This window comes from Rhagoletis zephyria, unplaced genomic scaffold (assembly GCF_001687245.7).
Source record: "Rhagoletis zephyria isolate East Lansing unplaced genomic scaffold, Rhagoletis_zephyria_1.1 Rzeph_scaffold_02650, whole genome shotgun sequence".
In the NCBI taxonomy this organism is placed as follows: domain Eukaryota; kingdom Metazoa; phylum Arthropoda; class Insecta; order Diptera; family Tephritidae; genus Rhagoletis; species Rhagoletis zephyria.
In genome coordinates this window covers 50,770-73,204 of record NW_016159734.1, presented here as the reverse complement: position 1 = coordinate 73,204, position 22,435 = coordinate 50,770, and the positions used below count along the sequence as shown (strand labels likewise).

The 22,435-nt window shown below is 36.0% G+C and overlaps 1 protein-coding gene across 9 annotated transcripts in view; it reads right to left on the bottom strand.

Annotated features, from left to right (window-relative positions):
- Positions 1–13,148: 13,148 nt before the first annotated feature.
- LOC108367360 (protein 60A-like) overlaps positions 13,149–22,435 on the bottom strand; it is a 14,532-nt gene continuing 5,245 nt past the window's right edge. For 7 of the 9 annotated variants that reach the window (XM_017621954.1, XM_017621957.1, XM_017621959.1 and 4 more), the window contains exons 3-7: positions 21,845–22,257; positions 16,271–16,443; positions 13,793–14,232; positions 13,545–13,712; positions 13,212–13,472 (exon numbers count right to left, since the gene is read on the bottom strand). In XM_017621954.1, coding sequence (XP_017477443.1) covers positions 13,212–13,472; positions 13,545–13,712; positions 13,793–14,232; positions 16,271–16,443; positions 21,845–22,236 — 1,434 coding nt within the window. In that variant the 5' untranslated portion in view covers positions 22,237–22,257. Of the gene's footprint in view, positions 13,473–13,544; positions 13,713–13,792; positions 14,233–16,270; positions 16,444–21,844; positions 22,434–22,435 lie in introns of those variants that run through there. The other 2 variants (XM_017621956.1, XM_017621958.1) reach the window with 2 other exon arrangements.

Below are 22,435 nucleotides of genomic sequence, written 5' to 3'. Positions count from 1 at the left end.
TGGCGGCAACTTGGCTGCGTGTGGCTAAAAGCAGCGGACTGGGTGGGGAGCCTGTGGAGGTAAGCAGCACGAGGCGCAGATAATATTTCCACTTTTTTGTGTTTTTTTTTTTTTGTATTTCTCTTCCATTATTTTATGCCGCCTGAACTGTTCATGACGCTCATTCTCATTTTGCATTGTCGAGTCATTTTTGGAACGGAAAGGGCTATGATTTAAAAAAGAATGTTGCTTGCCAGTTTGTGTCGTTTTACGCAAACTTGCCACTCATTATTTGAATTATTAAACTCATTGTTTGTTTTTCGTATTCATAATGTAATGATGGGGCTGCCACGTTGAACACTTTTTAGTGTGTATTCGTTGCCTCGACGGGGATACTGAAATGTATTTTTTGTGGTGGCAACAAAGGCAACAAAGGATGTCGCTAAATGCAAATGACAAAAAAAAAATGCTGATATAAAATTTAAGAAAATGTGCCTATGTAGGTGTATAAGAATTCATATGCATATGTTAGGCTAGGTTAGGTGGCAGCACGGAAACGAGGCACTCTATATTGAGTAGCTTTCGCAACAGTAAGTAGAAAATAAAGAACAAGCAAGTAGTTAGTCGCTATGGGATGTAAGTTGAGGTGGTGTTTAAAGCATAGCTTCGTGAAATCATAATCTACTCACAAAGGGGATTTGAAACTGCTTTAAGTCTTACTGCAAGGAATCTCATAGGGAAATGTCCAGTCAAGCATCTCCTCTAAGCATCTATAGTATCTGCTTAGTAAGTCTGTGAAGGTACTCCCTAGCCTGGTGGAATCCACCAGAGAAAACTACGCCAGTAAGAAAGCTGAAAAAGTACAACGGGCCGCCAATGTTGTAAATAGGGCAGCAGTCAGACTTAGGGGCATCGGATGCTTTACTGAAATGGGATTTGAGCGCTTCAATATTCTTAAAGGCTTCAAATTTATTCCTCTTGCTCCACTCACACCGCTTCTAAGTAGGCACCGTTGAAGATTTACATTGATGGCAGGAAGCTTGGCGTAACGGTCGGAGGAGGCTTCTTTTGCAGTAAGTCTCCATAAGCTTCAATTCTATACTTCTAAATCACTAGTATTTTGCTAACAAGAAGTCTATCGGCTACCGATTCAGGCGACGTCGACAAATGAGCGACTATCAGGACCTTGGTCTCGCTCACGGTGCGCTGAACAGCTAGTTGGGGAATGGCTAATCTCTCTATCGCAGAAAACTATGAATTTGGACAATAGGACAGGACTTCGATTTAAACACCTTGGATCATACTTTTAACCAGCTCGGAGGACCTTTCCTTCTTGGCATGCAGCGTTTTTTCATATAACTTAGCCGTTACCTTTCGTAGTAGAGTTATAGAGGCGCAATGTTTATATAATGTAAGTGGGTCCATGTTTTGGGGCGACCACCTTTACGTAAACTAATATTTTTGTGAGCAGAAAAAAACCTACTTTTGGGATTTTTTCTGAACTTTTTTTAGATACTTCGTGTTTAAATTCGGGATTTTTCGGAATCCTTGGGAATTTTTTCTGGACCTTCTACCTAATTCGTGGTCTATTTTTCAATATTTTTCGGGATATATACTGAACGCTTTATTTTTCAAGGCTTTCCAGGACTTTTTTGGGATATCTTCTTCGTATATTATACATAGGGGTTTTTCGTGACTTTTCGGCATAGATACTTCGTGTGTCCTTTTCGGGACCTTTTAGGGATTTTAAGGCTTTTTCGGACCTTTCGAAATATCTACTTCGTGGTTTGTTTTTCCGAACATTTCGGGATAGATACTTCGTGTTTTATTTCACGGAACTTTTTAGGACTTTTTTGGTTTTCGTTTTTTTCCTTCCAAACTTTTTTAGGGTCGGTAATTCGTGTTTATGTTTTCGATATTTTTCTTAGATTTTCTGGGTTTACGAGATATCTACTTAGTGTTGTACATTTCGGGACTTTTCTGCATGTTTTAAGTCTTTCCGAGATCTTTTTTTCGGCATCTCTTTCCTAATCTACCGGAGATTTTCAGAAGTTTTTGGGGACTTTTCGAGATATCTAGAAATTCGTCGTGATTTAACTTTCGGAATTTTTCCGAAATTTTTAGCCATTTTTACGATTTTTTCTGGGTCTTTTAAGAGATTTTCGTAATACTCCGTGTTTTATTTTCAGGAGCTTTCGTTTTTCCGGATTGTAAGGACTTTTCGAGATACCCTGTGTTTTAATTTCGGGATTTTTCGGCAATTTAAGAAATTTTGTCAGGATCTTTCGGTATTTTTCTTTATGTTGAAATGTATATACATACATATATGAATGCATGCCAATGAGAGTTGCTAGAGCTTTCGAACCAAGCACGGCTACGCATTTAGAAGTAGTAACTTCCAAAGCTCAATCCAAAACTGTTGAATAAATAAACAAATAAGAGGTAAAATTTATAAGGCGTAGGACTTTTCAGGTGGAAAATCTAAAGAGGAGTTGTGAAGCGTTTCATTCGAAAGTTAAAAGGAAAAATAAAGAGAAATTGGGGCACATTCACAGTCGACTCTGAAGTTAGTCGCAGCCCTATTTTACAGATATTCCATTAAAACTTATTTCTGTCAAAAAGCTGACACTAACTTTAAAGATTTCGACTATGAATACGCCCCATTGTGCGCAATGTTTCGTGATATTGAGGCTGATTATGATTTTCTACAGTTTTTTAGTAAAATGTTCCACATTTTTGTACTGATAATTTGTCAATTCAAAAAAGTCTGTTTCTTTCGTATCCGTCAATGGCAAAAGCTGAAGCTACAAAAATTTTAAATATTTTCCAATTTTCTCAAAACACACTGTGCCACTTGCTGACCTTGACAACAGCCCCATCAAATATTTATGTTAATACATTTTGCAGATACAGCCACACAAACCCACGGCGCTGCAGCCCATTCCATTTCACCTATCCTCACCTGCCCATTGCACTTGGCATTCAAATGCGACACAAACTCATTAAAAAGGGAATAAACAAGACGAGGCAGGCTGAGAATTTGAAGCGCAAACACAAATGGGCGGTCTAGAATTTTATTTAACTAGTCTTCGTGTTGCCGAAATTTTCAAATAGAAATAATTTTAGGCACTAAAATGTGGCCAACGAGTCGCATGTATGTATGTATGTATATATGTATACACAGACACGAATGCGCTCAAGTACATTAATTTAGAATATGAATTAGGTAACCGCCTAAAAAGCTGAAAGAGGAGTCAGGCCACAAAGTTGGTGCAGAAACCATTTTTATTGTTCGATGGGGATTTTCAAACATTTCTCATCGCAACTTTCGACTTTTGTTATAAGTGCACAAACATTTTTGATGTTAATATTTTATATTTATATGATATTTTGTGCGAATTGTAATTTTGACAGCGGCAAGGGCAAACACATTAGCAGATATGTACAGTAACGGCCATATCATTAGCACCCCAATTTCAAAGTGATGTGGCTTGCCACTTATGTTTATTTATTTATTTTTAAGAATTTTCAATTAAAATACTGTATATTCTCTAACAAAACTAAGCCCCAGGTTAAGACTTTGTAGAAAACTTGGGTTTAAAATTGGGTTAAATGAAAAATCTTAAAAATAAATAAATAAACATAAGTTTCAAACAATATCACTTGGTAATTGCTAACGACATGGTCGATACTGTATGTGTGTCCATTAGGGTGGTCTAAAAATGCATGTGAAATAATAAAGTCACAATTTGTATGACCTCACCCCCTATTTTTTTATTTTGAAATAAAAAAATATTTAGAGGTCGCTCAAAGCGCTCAAAGTTTTCATGTATTTTATATGGCAAAAAATACAGCTTTTTGGAGAAATGGGATAGAATATATTTTTTAACCGGAAAACTCTTTTTCTCTTCAGGAGATTCCTTATAAAAATACCCAATTATTTTTTTAACAATTTTTTCATAGTAACTATATTTTGTAGGTCTTCCAAAACCCCTACAAAGAGCTAGAAATTGCCATGTGGGATAAATAAATCTTAAGTATTAAAAAATGGTTAAATAAACAAATGTGTATTGTTATTGGAAGCCTCCTGAAGAGAACTAGAGTTTTCCGATCGAAAACTTTTGATTTTCAAGAATTCTATACTGTTTCCCCGAAAAGTGGTTTTTTACCCATATAAAATAAATGAAAAGTTTGAGCGCTTTGAGTGACTTTTAAATATTTTTTTTATTTCAAACTAAAAAAAGGCTATATTTTTTCGATATAGAACAATCCTAGGGGATGAGCGCATTAAAATTCCGACTGTACTTATTCTGGACCACCCTAATGCACATACATACCTATATATATAGCAATGCAGGCAAGTGCCCGAGCAAGCAAGCAATATTTATAAGAGCACAGAAGCAAAGAAAATTAATGAAAATACATTCCGCCATCCTTTATCCTTCAGAAATGTGCCATGCTTTTGGATGCCCAAAACCGCTGCCAGCAGAAACGTCAGTCAGTGTCAGCGTTCTCGCCGCAACGAGCTCGAGCGCGAGTACTCGACCAATACGTAACGAAAATTATATGCATGCTTTCATATGCGTGTGCGCGAAAGTTTCCCTTTAGGAAATTGCGCGCATTCTGCCATGCAAGACAAAAACAATGCGCAGAATGAAGAAAATATTCCTCTTTATTGGGTAAGCCATTTATTTTTAACACGCGATATCATGGGGCTGCTTAGAATCCTAGCTTAACAGCCACGGATGCCAAACAGGCAGCGAAATTTTTGATTCAAACAATCTAAGGCATCCGTTCTGATCCGGAATTAGAAAGAAAATTGATTGTCCTAAATCAGTAGTGAGATTATAAACTACAGATAGGGTACCGAATAGACTACTTCGAAGTGCAAGACTTAATTTCAAATGAATAAGAAGAAAAAGTTGATCAAGAAGATACAAATATATCAAAGAATTTTTACATCAAAGTGCACCTCACAGATATTCATTTTTGTATTTCGAAAATCGTTTGCCCTAGAGCTTTTTGAACAAAACTTTGCTTAATTGTAAAGACATATGGAGAAATTAACTGATTTATATGGATAAAAAGCCGCCAACTTATAAATATGTATGGATGTTTTTGCCGTATGTGCATGAATTTGTCTAAAGACACTTTTAAGATAAAATCACTAGCATTAAGGCAAAAAGAAAGTGTTCTTCTACCAAAACCCTGCACAGGCCATGGACTGGGATACGAATTTCTACCTCACACACTATATCCTCTGCATAATTTCCCGCTTCCAAATTTAGAATAAATTGCTCGTGGGAAAAGGTGTGGCTTCTAGAATTAATGCCTATTTTAGGACCTCCATAAACCAAACAACTCGTTTTTGGAAGACATCAAAATAACATGAAAACGCTTGGACGAAAGTTATAGAGATTAAAGTCAACGATGTATGTTGAGTAATAAAAGCCAGAAACAACATTCAAGATGCTGCGTACTTATATAGCTATCCTTGTATATACATAGACTAGGTTAAAGTGGCCTCCCGCCAATGTGCCTTTGTGATACCATTGCGGACAGCTTAGTAATAGCGAAACGCGCTGCATCTCAAGAACGAAGTTTAGCAGGCGACGAACGTCAATCCCGGGTAACTCCTCCAAGCTGGTTAAAAAGTGCGATCCCAGGTGTTAAGGCCACAGTCTAGCAAAAATAGGCCAGCTTAAGATTGAGATGTTGAAATAATTCCACCTCAAAGTCCTCCTTACAACTGCGACAATGATGAGCAGATGCGATATTTGATTTCACCTTGTGAATCCCAACCGGATAGGATTAAGAAGACAACATATTTCCTTTTCAATGACCGATTCTTAGAGTTTGCCGGAATAGTACTTTTTTATTTATTTTCTGCTTGTTTAAAACAATGCTGCTTTTGAAAAAACGTAGTAGAAGAATATAAATTAGAAAGCAGTGGTTTTCCTACCGGGCATGTATACAAACAAGTGTATGCACATTATGTATGTACATGAAAGCTGTTAACCAGTGCCACTGCCAGTGCCGCAGCCATTGCAAGTGGCGAGGACGCATTTGAAGGGGCAGTCAATGCTTTCATACTAGGCAACATAAATACTACGTATGCGAGTGTGTTTGAATGTTCGCAGGTGGGCCTTTGTATAGCCAAGAATATACTGCTGATTTTGCTCTTATTTATAGAATAGTGTGGTAAAAATTTCTTAGGCATACATAAACATAAATATGTACATTTCATTTCGAATATAGTATAAAATGTATGCACATATGCCTATTTCTATTGCCTTATTTTTGCTATTGAATTCACACTGGCATTTTTAGTGGAAGCAAGTTTGCGGTTTCATATACAATTATGTACACCATTTATTACAAGTATTTCATTCACGCATACATATAGTATTTATATATATGTATGTATAAAACACCCGTTTGTTTAATTAAAAGTAGTATGTAGTCCTACAATTTTGCTCATAAAACATTACAATTTTTTCAAATATTTCCATTGAGCATTCATACAAGGGTTGGGATCGCTATCCGGATTTTATGAATATCCAGATAATCGGGAATTTCGAAAATCTTATAAAAAAATGTGCTAATATCCGAATATCCGGTCATTGAATGGACACTAGCCGATAACTGATATCCGAATACACGGATACTCCTCACCCTAATTTATGCCCGTTAATCTTTTTACTTTTGCTTTTTCTCCTAAAGTTTTAGTTTTTTTCAAGAAATTTTAAGATTTACTCGGAGATTTTTCACCATCACATTCTTTCGAGACTTATCGGAGTTCTCAGTGTTTTACTTTTCTTGAGTTTTTCAGAACACTTTCGGAACATTAATGAGTTTTTTATGACTCTTTGGGATTTTTCATAGTTTACCTTTCGGGATTTTTTGCGGTTGTGTTTCGGGAACTTTAATCTAGCATTTTTCGTTGCTTTTCTAATTTTTTCTTTTTTTGTTCTTTTCGGAATTCTCTCACTCTCCTTTTCGGGAACTTTCCGATTTTTTTCGCGCTTTAAGGGACTTCAACGATTGTTTGCTTACTTTACTGTTTTTAAAAGTATAATATTTAATTCAAGTAAGTATTTCTAAACTTAACAGTGTTCAGACTGTCTTTAGTTGTTCAATTTCGATTTTTAGGCACTATATGATAGAAATATTAAGGCAAAAAAATTTTAAAACAGCGCCAATGTGTCCAAAATAATTTGTTATTGCAGTTTTCAAGAAAGCTAGTATAAAAAAGTTATAAAAGAAAAAAGTTATCATAAGCCATAAGGCACATTTCCTCCTAAACCGATACTTTAGCAAGCAAAACTGCGCCCACTGCAAGAAAAAATATACACCTACAAGAACAACCTTTTTTGTGTTATTCACGGTTCTTTGAAAAGTCATTTATGCAGAAAAGTGAGTTAATCGATAACCTCCAAAAACCAGCAAAAAATGTATGCTCCCCATCATTAGTTTCAGAGATATTCATATAAATGATATCTGATAATAAGAAGAAATGAAAGCATAATAAAAATTTGTCGGAAAACGCAAAGTCTATTTCTAATCGCATGTTAATGTTTAGTTTGCTTCAATAAATTACAACAAGATTTTGCTCCGGCTTTTAATGGAAGGTAAATATAAGGGCTGTGAATATTTTTAATACATAGAATGTGCTCGACATGTGAAAAAGAGGAAAAGACAACAACAGTTTACTTGGGATGAAATAGGCTCAATGGTGAGATCACTGAATTTCCACGCAAGAGTTCACGGCTCAAAAGCCCGTTAGCTCGATGTATGTGGAACTGTGATTCGGAGATGTGGTGATCTCCGAAATAACAGCTATAACTTTTACCACTTTTATGTTGTCTTCCCTTAAGAATTTTTCAGTAACATGGTCTTACAAAAACTGGTCATAAATTCACTTGTCTACATTTGTCTCGGTGAGCTGGACTCATCGTCGAAAATTTATGAAGCAGTGAACTTTGTGACAAATGCCTGTAATGCTGCTTTCAAAGCCTCCTGACCAAGCACCTTCCCGAAGGCAAAAAGAAACGTCAGTGGGGGAATCCTGGAAAAACAGCAGGAGGTTCTTCAGTCAAACCAAGTGAACCGGTCTTTGGCAACCCAACAAGGACGCACTCAAAGTTTTGAAGAAGGCCATGAACTTCTGCAACAACATAGAAGAGAACTCTATAGCCAACATGCTGAGGAAAGTTCTGTCGAAATCTTCTTTAAATATGAACTCTACCCAGAAGCCTAACGGTGACTGGAAGTCATCATATAACAATAAGATGGAGATCCTCGACGGACGACACCTTCGGCAGTTCGCCCGGTCCTAGACATACTCCCAGAGGGGTGATACCGTTAGGGACATCGTAAATGATGAGAAGGTGGAATGGGCTTTAATGTCCTTTCAGCCCTAAAAATCCCTGGGACCCTGCCTAAGCCGTACTCACATACCATACGAGTGGAGAAAGGCCAAAGTTGTATTGTTACCAAAACGAAGCATGTCCGCTCATGTGAAACCGAAGGATTTCAGGCCTGTAAGCCTCACTTCATTCTTTCTTAAAACGCTAGAGAGGCTTTTTGACGAATATATTCGACGGAATATAAAAAACGACAACCTCTCATCGAGCCAGCATGCATATTCCAAGGGAAAAATTTGTTGAGACCGCACTTCAGGAAATCGTATCGACGAATCGAGGGTATTTTCAAGAATGTCTATCCGAAGTCGGTTTTCAATTTCCTCCTTATGGCAGAGCTAAACGCCCCTTCAGGATGATCTATTACTATTTTTCCTGACAGTCAGGCTGAAATAAAATCTCTCAAATCTAAAGGTACAACATCCAAAGTAGCCATAGAATGCAAGAAGGCCCTCAACCTGCTGGCTTCAAAATGCTCCTTAACTGTTATATGGGTCTCTGTGCTCTGCGCGGGGCAGCCCCTTCTAACCTAAACTAACCTATCCTAACATTTAAACGCCCATATTTTTTTTATCCAAAACACAAGATTTTATCCATATTTTTAGTGCCATTTGTATATGTGGATATGTATGCTTAATTTTCAATTAAACAAAAATGTATTACCAAAAATTTATGTACATACATACATATGTCCAATTTTCGCTTTCAGCCGTTTATATGCTAAAGTTATAAAGAAAATGTTTTCCTGATTAGTACAGTTTCTTTCTAAAATAAAGTATTCGAAGTTCACCTTTATGACGTTTTTATAATATTTGTTTGTTTGTTTTTTGTTATTTACAGTTACATATATTCAACAATTTTATTGAGCCTGAGGCTTTTTTAAGGATAACCATTGTGGAAAAATTAACAATAATTTATAAATGGTAGAAGTGATAGCTATTTCGGAGATTACCACATCTCCTCATCAGACTTCTTCAGCGGGATTCAAACCGACGATCCCAGTTGACTCAGCCAGTTGCCTGCGCACTATAAGGCGGACTTAGCACATAATATTTGTTTGTTCAAAGTAATCAAAATTCCGATACTAACAACACAGAGGACCAGTTCTGGTTCTGTGAAACTGTGAAGTGAAAATGAAAAATTCAATTTCAGTGAAAATTAAATTTTTCATTTTATCGTTTCGATATATCATTTTAAGCAATTCTCGATTAATTAAGGCTTTCACTTCACGTTTTCACAGAACAGGAATTGGCCACCACATTTGTAGCATATGTACTTATACCCAAATATTTTTTTACAATTTTAATATTTGCACATTTAATTCATCAAAAGCTCTGAAACAGTCTGCATAAATATTTTTCTAAATGTATGCACCAATTTACAATGCAGTATGTATTGTATTTATGTACGTACATACATACATATGCATTCGTACAGTCTTTGCCCCATTTTTTTGCTAGATGTTGTTAGTGCCCCACTCTCTAGCTGCAGCTAGAACAAAATTTCCATTTCTTTAGTTCCTTTCATTCCAACTTTTTTCAAAATTCAATGCATTTTTCACCATCACTTCAACAATTTGCTGTCACTCAGCTACACATAGGTACATAAATGCATCATTTTCATATTGTCAGCATTTTTACGCAATCGATTTGCTTTTTACGTTTTCTGCTACACTTAACAATTTCTCATTTCCCTTGTTTTTGTTAAATACTTATATGTATGTGTGTATAGTACCTATACATTATGAAGTAAGTAAAAGTGTCACTTGTCTTCTTGTTTTTGTTTTTGTTCTTGTTATTCTTGTTGTGTTTTTTGTCGTTGTCGCAGGTTCAGTCAGTTATCTCTCATCACTGCCTCGCTGAGTGCCGTCACTGTCAGAGTCACAGACGACGTCGATGTTGTTGCAAACTTTGTCATTGTTGTACGTTGACGTATAGGTTGATATTTTTGTCATACCACACACGCTGTCGCACTGTCTCATTATCAACGAATGTGCATCCTTTGACCGCATATCCAAGTATCACATCCTCTCGAGCACAAGTACCCAAATGAGTTGGCATGCACGCACGTAGGATGCACGTACTTGCATATGTAACTATGTAGTAGAGTGCACGCCGCACAACCCTCGCAGTAACTCTGAAAACACTCCATCGTACTTTACAGCTGCTGCCGCTGCTGCTGCTGCCAGCCTGCAACTCAGCCCACCCAATGACCGACCGAGCCACCCATTTGTCGTCGTCGCTGCTGCTGATGCGCGCAAGGGTAAAATGTGTACCGTGTATTTGTGTCTTTTAGGACACACGTTATGTGCATATACTATATATGTATGTAGATACTCGATTTATGTATAAGGCCTAAGTACGAGTATATGTATGTAAGTATTTATGTATGCACATGCGAATTTTACGCTCTGCCCGCTGCTCTTTGGGTTCTTCCTACGTCAAGGTGAACGCTACACANGAGTATATGTATGTAAGTATTTATGTATGCACATGCGAATTTTACGCTCTGCCCGCTGCTCTTTGGGTTCTTCCTACGTCAAGGTGAACGCTACACACAAGCACACGCACACGTACAAAAAAACACTTGCAGCACTTCTAAAATCGTGTATTCTTCATTTTTTCTCTACTTTGCATTTTCACGTTTTTTTTCACGCATTTAGTTTAATTGATTTACGGATAGCACGATTTTCCCGATTTTACGCGTTTCTCGTTGCATTCTTTTGCGATACACTTTTTTCGCAAAAGAAATTCAACGATTTTGCAATAATTTTCATTACCTTAACGTTACATTAATGCATTTTAAATTCGTTAACAATTAATTCCAATATTAATTTTTTCCAATTAGATTTTCCTGTCACTCTTCGCTCGAGCGATATCCTGTCGATTGTGAATTTTCTCTTCGAATGAAGGTAAACTTTTTGAATATGTACACAGTGAAGTGGCGAACGAGCGAGCGACTTGGCAGCAGTGTTGCCCTTCAAAGTGCTTTTGCCCGCTCACATTCTAGCTGGGGGTAATATTTGGGTTCCGTGGGTAAAGCAGTGCGTAACGGAAGTGAAAGAATGAGAAGACTGCAAATAACAAAAAATAATAGTTGTAATTAAATTAAAAGTTTTATGGAAAAAAAGGGAATTTTAAACTAAGTCCATTTATGAAGCGTTATTTTAATAATTAATGTGCTTAATGTCAACCAAAATTTTGTTTTAATTACAAGCATATTTGTATGTATGTAGGTATGTATATGCACTAGACGGACACCATTCGTTGCACTGCATTATCAGCACGAACAAACGTCAGCACTGCAGCGCCAGTAAGGGCATTTGTATGGTTTTTACTCTCAGCTGCTTGAAGACTTGGATTTTATAACTTTGTACAAACATACATATGTACATATGTATTTCCACACACTAGCCCTTCCCGGTTCCAGGCCGGTCTTTTCTAGTTATTTAACGCATGCGTGAATAATAATTATACATACATATGTAGGTATGTATGCATATACATACATACTTTGTATTGACCTACGCGACACTTTACAGAAAGTTTGTATGTATATCCTAAAACTTACTGTGAATTCATTAACATCACGCGAGCATTCAAAATGGTACCTAAATTAGATCCGTTTCCGTATAAGAATAGTGGCGGTAATTTGATATTGGTGTTATGCTAAGCAATGCTGCCAAAAATCTGGTATGCACGCCTAGCCTCTAGGCCCCAGAGCGAATCAAGATGTTAAAGAGGTAATCGCGTGAATGACTCTGCGTATTACTTTCATCACTTTCATGTTATTCTTCTCTTTTTTTTTAATAGTTATTTCATTGCAACAAATCCAAAGACAAAGATAGGGCCATTTTCCTCTCCTAATCTGCTATGGGCCCTTTATCATTAAGTTTTCTCCAATTCCATGTTTGTGACTGTTTTGGGGCAAAAAGGTACTTATTCAAAACTTAGGCATTTATTACTTACTTTTATTCGTTAGTTATGTGAGTCTGTTAGAAATACGCTATGTTTCTCTGTCTACCTACATCTGCATTTCTATATTGGATGTTAACGTACAAAAACTGCTGTCTCCTTGGATCAAAAGAATTGCGCTGCGGAGCCTTTCGAATGGAATGGAATTGTAGGTAGCCCGAAAACCCGAAAAAAATTTTCAAAGCACTCAGGCAGTATTTCCCATTGTACTTGATGGTTGTCGTAAGTCGTTCACATCGACAGTCGTTCGTTGAATTACGTCGTAAATAAAAACATTAACGACAGATTTTAAAGCGTTTTCAATACTTCTTCATTTCGAAAGAATAAATTTGTGGTAGAATAACGCCAATGAAAATCTCAAATTTCGACGCACGACTGCGATGCTGCAAAGTAAGAATTGGGAAGCTGCATACTAAAGAGTAACGTTAGTAGTCAGTGTTCAGAGGGGACTAGCCTTTCGACTCAGAGCGCTGGCATTAGTTTATGCCAGTGTCAAGGTGAGCTAGTCGCCATTTTCTATGATAATAAGGCAGCTATTTTGGGTCTGAAGTCTTTTGGTCATGCCAACATAAAATTAAGCTGCGGATGTGTTAGCCAGGGAGGTCTCCACTCTTCCGACCTTTGCGGGGACTTTGGTGCCATTATGTAGGCGGTAAGACCTTGCGTTCAAGCCCTTCGAGTTAATATGGTAATTTTATAGTTTTATGGTGAAGGTATCAGTCAGTATGGGCCCTTAGCGCTTATAAGATAATTGTTTACATACATAAATGTCTCCTTAATTACATACATTTAATTTTATTAATATCGCTTTTTTCAATGTTCTTTTCGAATGCATTTAATGACAGCCACAGCTTTTCACAATCATATTTTTATATTTTTTTAAATTAACATTTTCTTCGTTCAAGTGATAGAGGACGGGTAGAGCACCTAAACGTGTTGGCGCACAACAAGGCTTCGGCACCTTTTTCGGTTCCAACAAATGCACCAAAGTCTGAACAATGGCATGATTCGTGGCATTCATATGAGCATTTAATGGGAAATTGCATTCACCGCTGCAATAGTAGGCGCCATAACCCTCTGGCGCAATGATCCAGTCCTGTAAGATAGAAAACCATTTTTTTTTTTTTTGTTTAGAATTAATTCAAGAATCACAACACAAGCAACCTACATGCCAGCCTAGATCCTTGAAATCAATGTATAGCGTTTGCATTTGGCAACTGCGCATATTCTCCATAGTGCCCTCAAGGAACGGGTTGATCATTTCGGACTTCTTGCGTCGGCGTACATGTGGCGTATTGCGCTTTTGGCGACTATGGCGATTCGTGGACTTAATGAGCTGCAAAACGGAACAACAAAATAACAATCTAGTTGGCATTCTTTGTAGTCCGAGCAGAGCTGTCTATAGTTCATACTCACCTCTGGCCCACGAAAGAATCCGATCATAAATGGCTGATATTCATCATCGCCCTTCGGATGCACCAAACCTATATCATCCAACTTTACTTCACGTTCTGGCTTATTCACCGCATGTGCTCCAATATAGAGCCCCTTATTGCTTCTTTCGTAACCATGCAGCCAAATATCCAGTCCTTGTGTCACATTCAATTCCAACCATCCTTGATAATCTGAGGTCGTATTAACTGAGGAGAGCATCTCCAATTCTCGCTGACCTTCCATATTAATAATCGCATAAACGGTGATGGTAAACTCTTTTCCGCTGGTCATCCATTTACCCTGCGCTGGATTTTGATATATACGCAACTCGGCCATCATTAAGTAATTATCATTGGGTACATCCGATACATCAAACCAAAGTCGCCGGCCATGCTCGTGACGCACTTCGTCGACATGGTGGTCTAAGTAAATGGAAAAAATAAAGTGTAAGCAAAAGTTTGAAAATAAGTTTTAATCTTTGTATGTATGCAGGTAGGTAAGAACTAAATTAGCTATCCAATAGTATGCTGGACGCCAGGTAGCCATTATGTGGTCACTTATATTCCTACAAATCCGAAAATGTTGCATGCAACCGGCACTGAATTGCAACCAAAAAGGTGAAGTGGAGAAGCAAAAATCCATTACCAACACACACATAAGCATCTGTGCATTAGGGTGCATCACTTTACATACAAAACGTCGGTACTCCTTTTTCATCAGAATTATAAATTCCATTTTATTTTATGACTCCCGCCAAAAAGAAGAATTTAAGCTTAGAAGGTACACACATATGTATTTATGAAATTGTTTAAAAATTTTATCATCGGACTAAAAATTATGAGATTTTTTGAATTTTTTTCTAAACGATCCAGCTCATGTAAATCATAATATTTTTCCAAAATGTTTTGGCGGCAGTCTTAAAATATAATAAATTTTATAATTCCAGCGGGAAAAAACCTCAACTATTTTTGGTGAGGCACCTTAATATATCCCTTATTGCTCATTTTACGTTCATTTGTATGTTGGAGAAGAGTTCTTGGAATGTCAGCAAAAAAAGGCAAAAAGACAAATAATCAGTCGATTGCTTTTACCTGTCGCTAAGTCGTCCACTTGTAAAATATGAACAATAGATGTATGTATGTCGATATGTACATGTATGTAGCATCATCTGTTTCGATTGGCTTAGGTTAGCGAGCTCAGGATAGTTGCCTCTTGGTGTGGAGGCTTGAGGGGATGTTGAATCTCGCCGCACCGAGCTTTCAACAGCCAGTCGAGTTGTGACTTGTTCAGTTATAACAGCTGCTTTGTTGGCCGACGTCGATGGATAGCTAGCCACCTTGCATTCCAGAATTTTCGCCCAACGTTCGCTGAGCCGACTAATAGCCCATCTGTCCACAAGCAAAACCTATTTAGCCAGTGGAGTCTTTATAATATAGTGCCAGCTAAGGGCCTTCATTTCCGTCTTGCTAGCAGAGTATGTATTTATATGTAGCGCTTGGATTCTAGCAACGGTCTGCAGGGATCGGTTCGGCCCGAAATGAATCCAAAGCGTTTGAGGATTGCGGAGTACATTGCATTAAGTGCATGGTAGGGGTATTTCGAAGTGCCTCGCTGATTCCAATTAAGGCAGTTCTTTCCACTCTCTTCAGTAATAAACTTGTCCTGAGCACTCTCTGCTATAAGGGCACCATGCAATAAAATTACAACAATAAATGTAGGACTACCGACACCTTCTTTAACCTTTCCTCTATATTTGGTATGCGAGAGAGCTTGCTGTCGAGGAGCAAGCCCCTATACTGCACCTTGACAGAGAGCGTTAAGGGAAGCCCACACGTTGAGGGAGGTCAAAAAATTTAGATGTTATACCTCCAAACTCCAATGAATGGCAAAGCAAAGCCTTGGATGGGACCCTCTTATTTTTATGACCACTACAGTACGCGTTTAAAGGACTTTGATTTTAGGGCATGCAATGTCCGGACCCTTACTGGAAAGGTGCCTCTGCCCGGCTAGTTTATGTTCTCGGGAGGACATCACTGCCAACCAAAAAAGATGTGGTGGACGGGGCAAGGCAAAAAATGCGTGAGGCTTTGCGACATCTAAAACAGCTGGCGCGTAAAAGAGCGATGCTGAATTTATAGTGGGAAAGAAACTCCGTCGCCGAGTACTGTCATTCACCGAGGAAAAGGAAGGCCCCCTTTGCGTTGGAAAGACCAGGTGGAAAAGGACTTGACATCTCTTAGCATTCCCAATAAACGTCAGTTGACACAGAAGAGAAACGACTGCCGTGCTTTATTGAACTCGGCCAAAAGCATATAGCCGGTTACAGCGTGAAACAAGAAGAAGAATAATCAGGTAAAAAAAATATATAACTCCTTCGACCATAAACTTGTTTGGAAATATAACCTTGAATATACATACATATATGTATGAATCCAAATCATGTATAAATTTTTTACTTACTTTTATTTAAAAACGTCATTATGATGTCACTTTGATCGATGGCTTGCTTGTCGAGATCGGTTATGAAATTTTCCTGTTCTTCGAGATCACGTTTTGAACGCGTAGGCGTTTCACTATTCTCCTCCTCGGTTAAACGATGATAGACATCGAGTAGAAATTGTGGTGCTGATTTTCTGGAATTGTGAAATGTTGATATCAAAAGATTATAGGCAACATAAACTAATAAATCAGCAGATATTTAATAAAAAGTAAAAAAATTAAATAAATATAAGCGAGCGATATCAAATGACTTTTGTATTGAGAACTATAGACATACATATGTACATATATTTATGTATATATAAAGTTATAAATAATATCAGTAAATATATGTACCAATCGATAAATTATAGGTTTTATTTCTGGTCTATAAATGCACATACATTACGGTGGTGCAAAAACAAATTTACAATGTTAAGCTCTCACACCCTAGGATTTTGCTAAATGGAATAAAAAAATACCCTTATCTTTTTGTTAGAAAAATCATATTAGGGCCACCTAAAACCCCCTTAAAATGCAATAGAGGGACCCACAAAAAATTGCTCGTATTAAAAAATGGTTAAATAAACAATTGGGTATTATTACTGAAAGCCTCCTGAAGAGAAACAGAATTTCCGGTCGAAAAATTTTGATTTTCAAGAATTCTATACCATTTCCACGAAAAAGTGTTTTCCCCCATATAAAATACATATGCACATGGAAAACTTTATGCGGTTTGAGGCAGTTCTACACCTTTTCCAAGAGTACTTCAGAAAGCGTCAAATGTATTTCAGAAACTGTAAAATGTACTTCAGAATAGTCAATTGTACTTCAGGAAACGTAAAATGTACTTCAGAATGGTCAATTGTACTTCAGAAACCGTAAAATGTATTTCAGAACAGTCAACTGTACTTCAGAATAGTCAATTGTACTTCAGAAACCGTAAAATGTTCTTCAGAATAGTCAATAGTACTTCGGAAACCGTAAAATGTACTTCAGAATAGTAAATTGTACTTCAGAAACCGTAAATTGTACTTCAGAAATCGTAAAATGTACTTCAGAAGACGAAAATTCGTACACATTGTAATTATTTAAATAGTAAATATATTATAGTGATTTTAAATATATTTACTTTTTAATGTATTTTTCAAATTACAAGTAAATTACATAGTTTGTTCGCAATGTCTATACATTTAAGAATGAAACAATTAATTTATTAATGCAGTTTTAAATTATGTACCAGCTGGCATATCGAATAAAGATTGTGCATCTGGGTGAAAAGTGGTTGAATGTTGAATGGCTCTGCCACAATCTCCACCAACAACTGTCGCTTTTGCCTTGGATTCAACATTGGCGAATATGGTCCAAGACGTAGGAGCGTTGCTTTGTCTGTCGCGTTAAAGTTGTTGATTGCACTTTCTAAGTGGGAGTGGCACGGAGCGTTATCGCATACAACAACCAGATCCCCGAGGTTGTTACCCAAGTCAACCCACTTCTGTAGCACTGTATGGATCCACTGACATGCCATATCAGCATAAAGCGGAAGGCTATATATTTGTTCATAGTCCGAATTTTACCGTGCAAGCATTTACTACATGGAGTATGTACAAGCGACATTATTATTTGGTCCGGGCGTTGACGAGGGAAAAGCGACAGTTGTTGGTGGCGATTGTGGCATAGCGATTCAACATTATACCAGTTTTCATCCATGCAGATGCACTATCTTTATACGACCTGGCAGTTGGAACATAATTTAGTCTGCATTAATTTAATTGTTTCATTCTTAAATATATAGTAGACATTGCGAACAAACTGCTTCTATGGACTTGTAATTTGGAAAATATATTAAAAAAATAAACATATTTAAAAATACTATTTTATATACCATTTAAATAATTACAATATGTATGTAGTAACTTTCGTCTTCTGAAGTAAATTTTACGGTTTCTGAAATACTTTTTACGGTTTCTGAAGTACAATTGACTATTCTGAAGTACATTTTACGGTTTCTGAAGTACAATTGACTATTCTGAAATACTTTTTACAGTTTCTGAAGTACAATTGACTATTCTGAAGAAAACTTTACAGTTTCTGAAATACTTTTTACGGTTTCTGAAGTACAATTGACTATCCTGAATTACATTTTACTTTTTCTGAAGTACAATTTACTATTCTGAAGTACATTTTACTATTTCTGAAGTACAAATGACTATTCTGAAGTACATTTGATGATTTCTGAAGTACTCTTGGAAAAGGTGTAAATATCTTTTATTTTTAAAATACGGGTATTTTTTCCAATTATGAAAAATCCTAGCGGGGAGAGCTTAATATTTTAAACTTTTTTTTAATTTGTTTTTATTCGATTTTTTGGTTTCTTAAAGATATTAGAATGTACAATTATTTCCTATTGAATTTTGGTAAATTTTTTTCCATTACCATGTGCACAAAAAGTAGAAATAACTTTCGACAACGGTTCTTTCGCCAACTAGATGACTTTAGGATATAATAATGAATTCATGTCTAACGTCCAAAGCCAGAATTAAAAAAAATAAGAGCTATGGTAGCTTTTCTAAAAGTAATCAGATATCTATCAGGTCTGAGCGCAAAAATATCAAAATTGATACATGTTCATGTATTTATGTGCACAGATTTGTGTATGTACATACATATGTAAATCTACATGAACCAAATTTTTTGCATTGCTCCGTTTTTTCGGTAATTCGAATCTTTCTTTTTCACAGCTATTGAATACAATTTCGCAAGTATGAAAAGTAATACTTGCACACGAGTGCAATGCATTCCCCTTGTGGAATATGAAACAAGCGATTTGTAGACGAAATGGAGCCCCAGAAAATGGGTGCATATAAAAACATGAGGGTGATTCCAGCAAAAAGTCTACCGCGAAAAAAAATTAAAATAAAAATATATATCTAACTTGGGCCGATTGGCTGCTTTTATAATTAACATATATTGGTTATGTAAGCAGAAAAATTTTTGCCAAAAATGGTCTCGTTACTTGACGCCAGGGTCGAGTTATTTTGAAATACCGTATTTATGGTCTGATTTGTTTCACATTTGGCATGTTTAGTTGAAACGTAGTAAGACATAGTTTTGCAAAAAAATGGAATCGCTGGTGGCGCTGATGTCAAAATAAAAAGTACGTTCGACATGAAAAGCACGTTTTCTTCTCGTTAAAAATTCTTTCAAGATCAATATTAACAAAAATTTTTCAATGGACATTTTAGTAACGTAACTAAATTCTGTAATTTTTTACTGAATAAAATTTTGACTTTTTAAATTTTTTTTTAACATTTGGTCATACAAGTGTCACGTACCGCCAGATTGGAAATACCCATTTCCTGCGTTACGGACATTCCATTTTAATTTACTGATATTAGGGTTATACGTTAGGGTGATAAAAACTGAGCCCTGGTGGGTAAGTACTAGAACGGGGTACTTGAGGTCAATGAACTTTGTTAAAAAAAATTTCTCCTCGAGGCAAAATAAATCAATATATCATACTTTCAGATCCGACTGTACATGCCGAAGATATGACGAAAAATGCAAAAAAGCAAACCCTATGTTCAGCAAAAAAATTGTTATTCAAATTTGCTTTGAATAAATACTTTGGATTCGAATATCAATGGCGAACGGCGAACTTTTTTCAGGTACGGTCTAATATACATATATTTATATGTGCATATGTATGTACATATATATGTACTATAAATGCATATATGTAATTGAATTTTTTTCTATGCAAATAAAAAAAAAAGCATTTTCTAACTCAATTAAGGAAACAACTACAAAAATAAATAATATTAAGATTAAAAAGTAAACACAACAAAATATGTCTACAATTACAGCTGAAAAACGACGCGAGCAATATCGATTAGAAGTGCAAAAGTGAACAAAGTATATATAAATATCTAAATTCATAAATAATATGGACATATGTATAAGTGAATATAAAACTATTTTTTATGTAAATAATAATAAATATTTGATCTAAGGTAAGGCAAACCGGCAAAGTAGTCAGCTAGTCTGTTAAGCAAGCATGTGCACGAGAGAGCATCCGTTCAAACATACATACGAATGAAAACAAAATTAATTTATGTACATACATACATATTTTTTTAATGAAATGAGGTACTCATATAGAACAAACTATGTAGTCTGAGAAAAAAATTGCAACAAATGGCTATATTGAGCTTTAAAAATAGTCACAAATCGATATGTTTGCGATCGGTAAAAGCGGGAATGTTTTTACTTAGCATTAATTAAATTTAGAATTTAGAAATCTTTAAGTGTTCGATTATTGAATTTTAGTTTAAGGCTATCAGGTTTTTACATAGCTAATCCACCTTAAAATTAAATTTTACACATAAATCCATTGTCTGGAGATATACGAATATATTTAGGAATTCATGGATAAGTTGATCAATCGATAAATTTGATATCAATATCGATACTATTTTCTATGAGCTTATCAGAATATTTATGAATATCATTGGTGCGTATTCATAGTCCAGCAACTAAGTCGAAACTAACAAAGTTGCAACTTAAATTTAAGTCTCAATTTAAAATTTACCTCTATTCATAGTCGCATTTCAGAATTCTACTAAGTAGTTTCGACTTAGTTTACGATATAGCAAAACGAGTGTGAAAATGTATCGATTTTTCTTTACGATATTTTGGAAAAATTACATTTTTATTAAATAATATCAAGTTTGATCATCCGTTTATGTAATTTTTATTTTCATTGCATGATTTTGCAAAAGAATAAGGTATCATTTTCTTGTTAATTGTGTGAAATAGCCAGAACAACCGCAGTGATGTGAAGTCGATGTTTATCGAAAGCATGCTGTGAAACATACAAATAGTAGATATCTAAATGTTATGCACAAATTTACTTTAAAAGAACTAGCGTGAAACTGACTTATTATTTGAAAATTTATCTAAATTATTCCAATTATAAAATTGTGATGTAGCTTTATTCGAATCTGTAATACGCATTAAATTTCATCTTCCTATTAAAATGGATCGATCTTTGTAAATTTTAATTGTAGATTATTCAATATTATCAAAATCACCCTCTACCAACTTAATTTTTACATATTTCGCCTGTTTTACCTTAATTTGATAAAATACTTCTTCCTAGTTACGACTTAGTTGCAGCTGCAGCCGAAACTAAATTTTAAGTTGGTACTTAGCCAGAAAAGTCGAAACTAAGGCGACTATGAATAGCTTTGGTTGTGACTTAGAATAGTTTCGACTTAGTTGAGTACTAAATATGACTATGAATATGCGCCATTAAATACGTATTAATCGAATCTAGTTATCGATTATTCATATACATCGTAGAGCTGGAAAACTATCGATAGTTGGGCATTCCGGACTCAATTTAGAAATATAAATGTTGGCATTGTCTCTTGTTCTGTGACATATGTATTTATTATTATAAATATTTATTTAACTAACTAACTGCTACATGCGAATCGATACTTGATAATTTTAATATCACTCAATGATGTTTTTTTTTTTTGTTCCACTTACCTCAACGACAAATGACTATGCTTCCGTCGTGGTCTCTCCGACAATCCTAGAAATTCCAAAATCTCATAGGACACATCCATTTTGTCATCGTCGTCCAAGACGCGATGCATTATCGTCTGATCGACGCCATTATCTATGTAAATGCCAGATTGACTGGCTGCTACCAACATACGTGGACCACCACCACCACCACTGCCGCCTTGTCCACTCCATAGTCTATAATCTATATCTACACTTAGCTGGCACAGCAGCAGCAACACCAGGAATGGAATCCGCAAGACTGAACAGCACAGCCGATGGAGTGCGTTGAGAGCATTCCGGTGTGTGGCGCTGTGACTGGCGGTCGAGGTACTTCTCAGACGTTTACGTAAATATGAAATGTTTAAATGCATTTTTTTTAATCTTTTTTTTTTGAGAATCAAAGTGCGAGTGTAGATGGGTTAAGTGTGTTTGTATGGCAAATATTTTAGTTGATATTTTGCAGATTTCAATTGTTTTTGCTTAACAAATAACAAATCATCAGTTTTATTGCGTTGGACGGTTGGACGTTGCGATTTAGGATATTGGCATACACTTTTCGTAGGAATTACT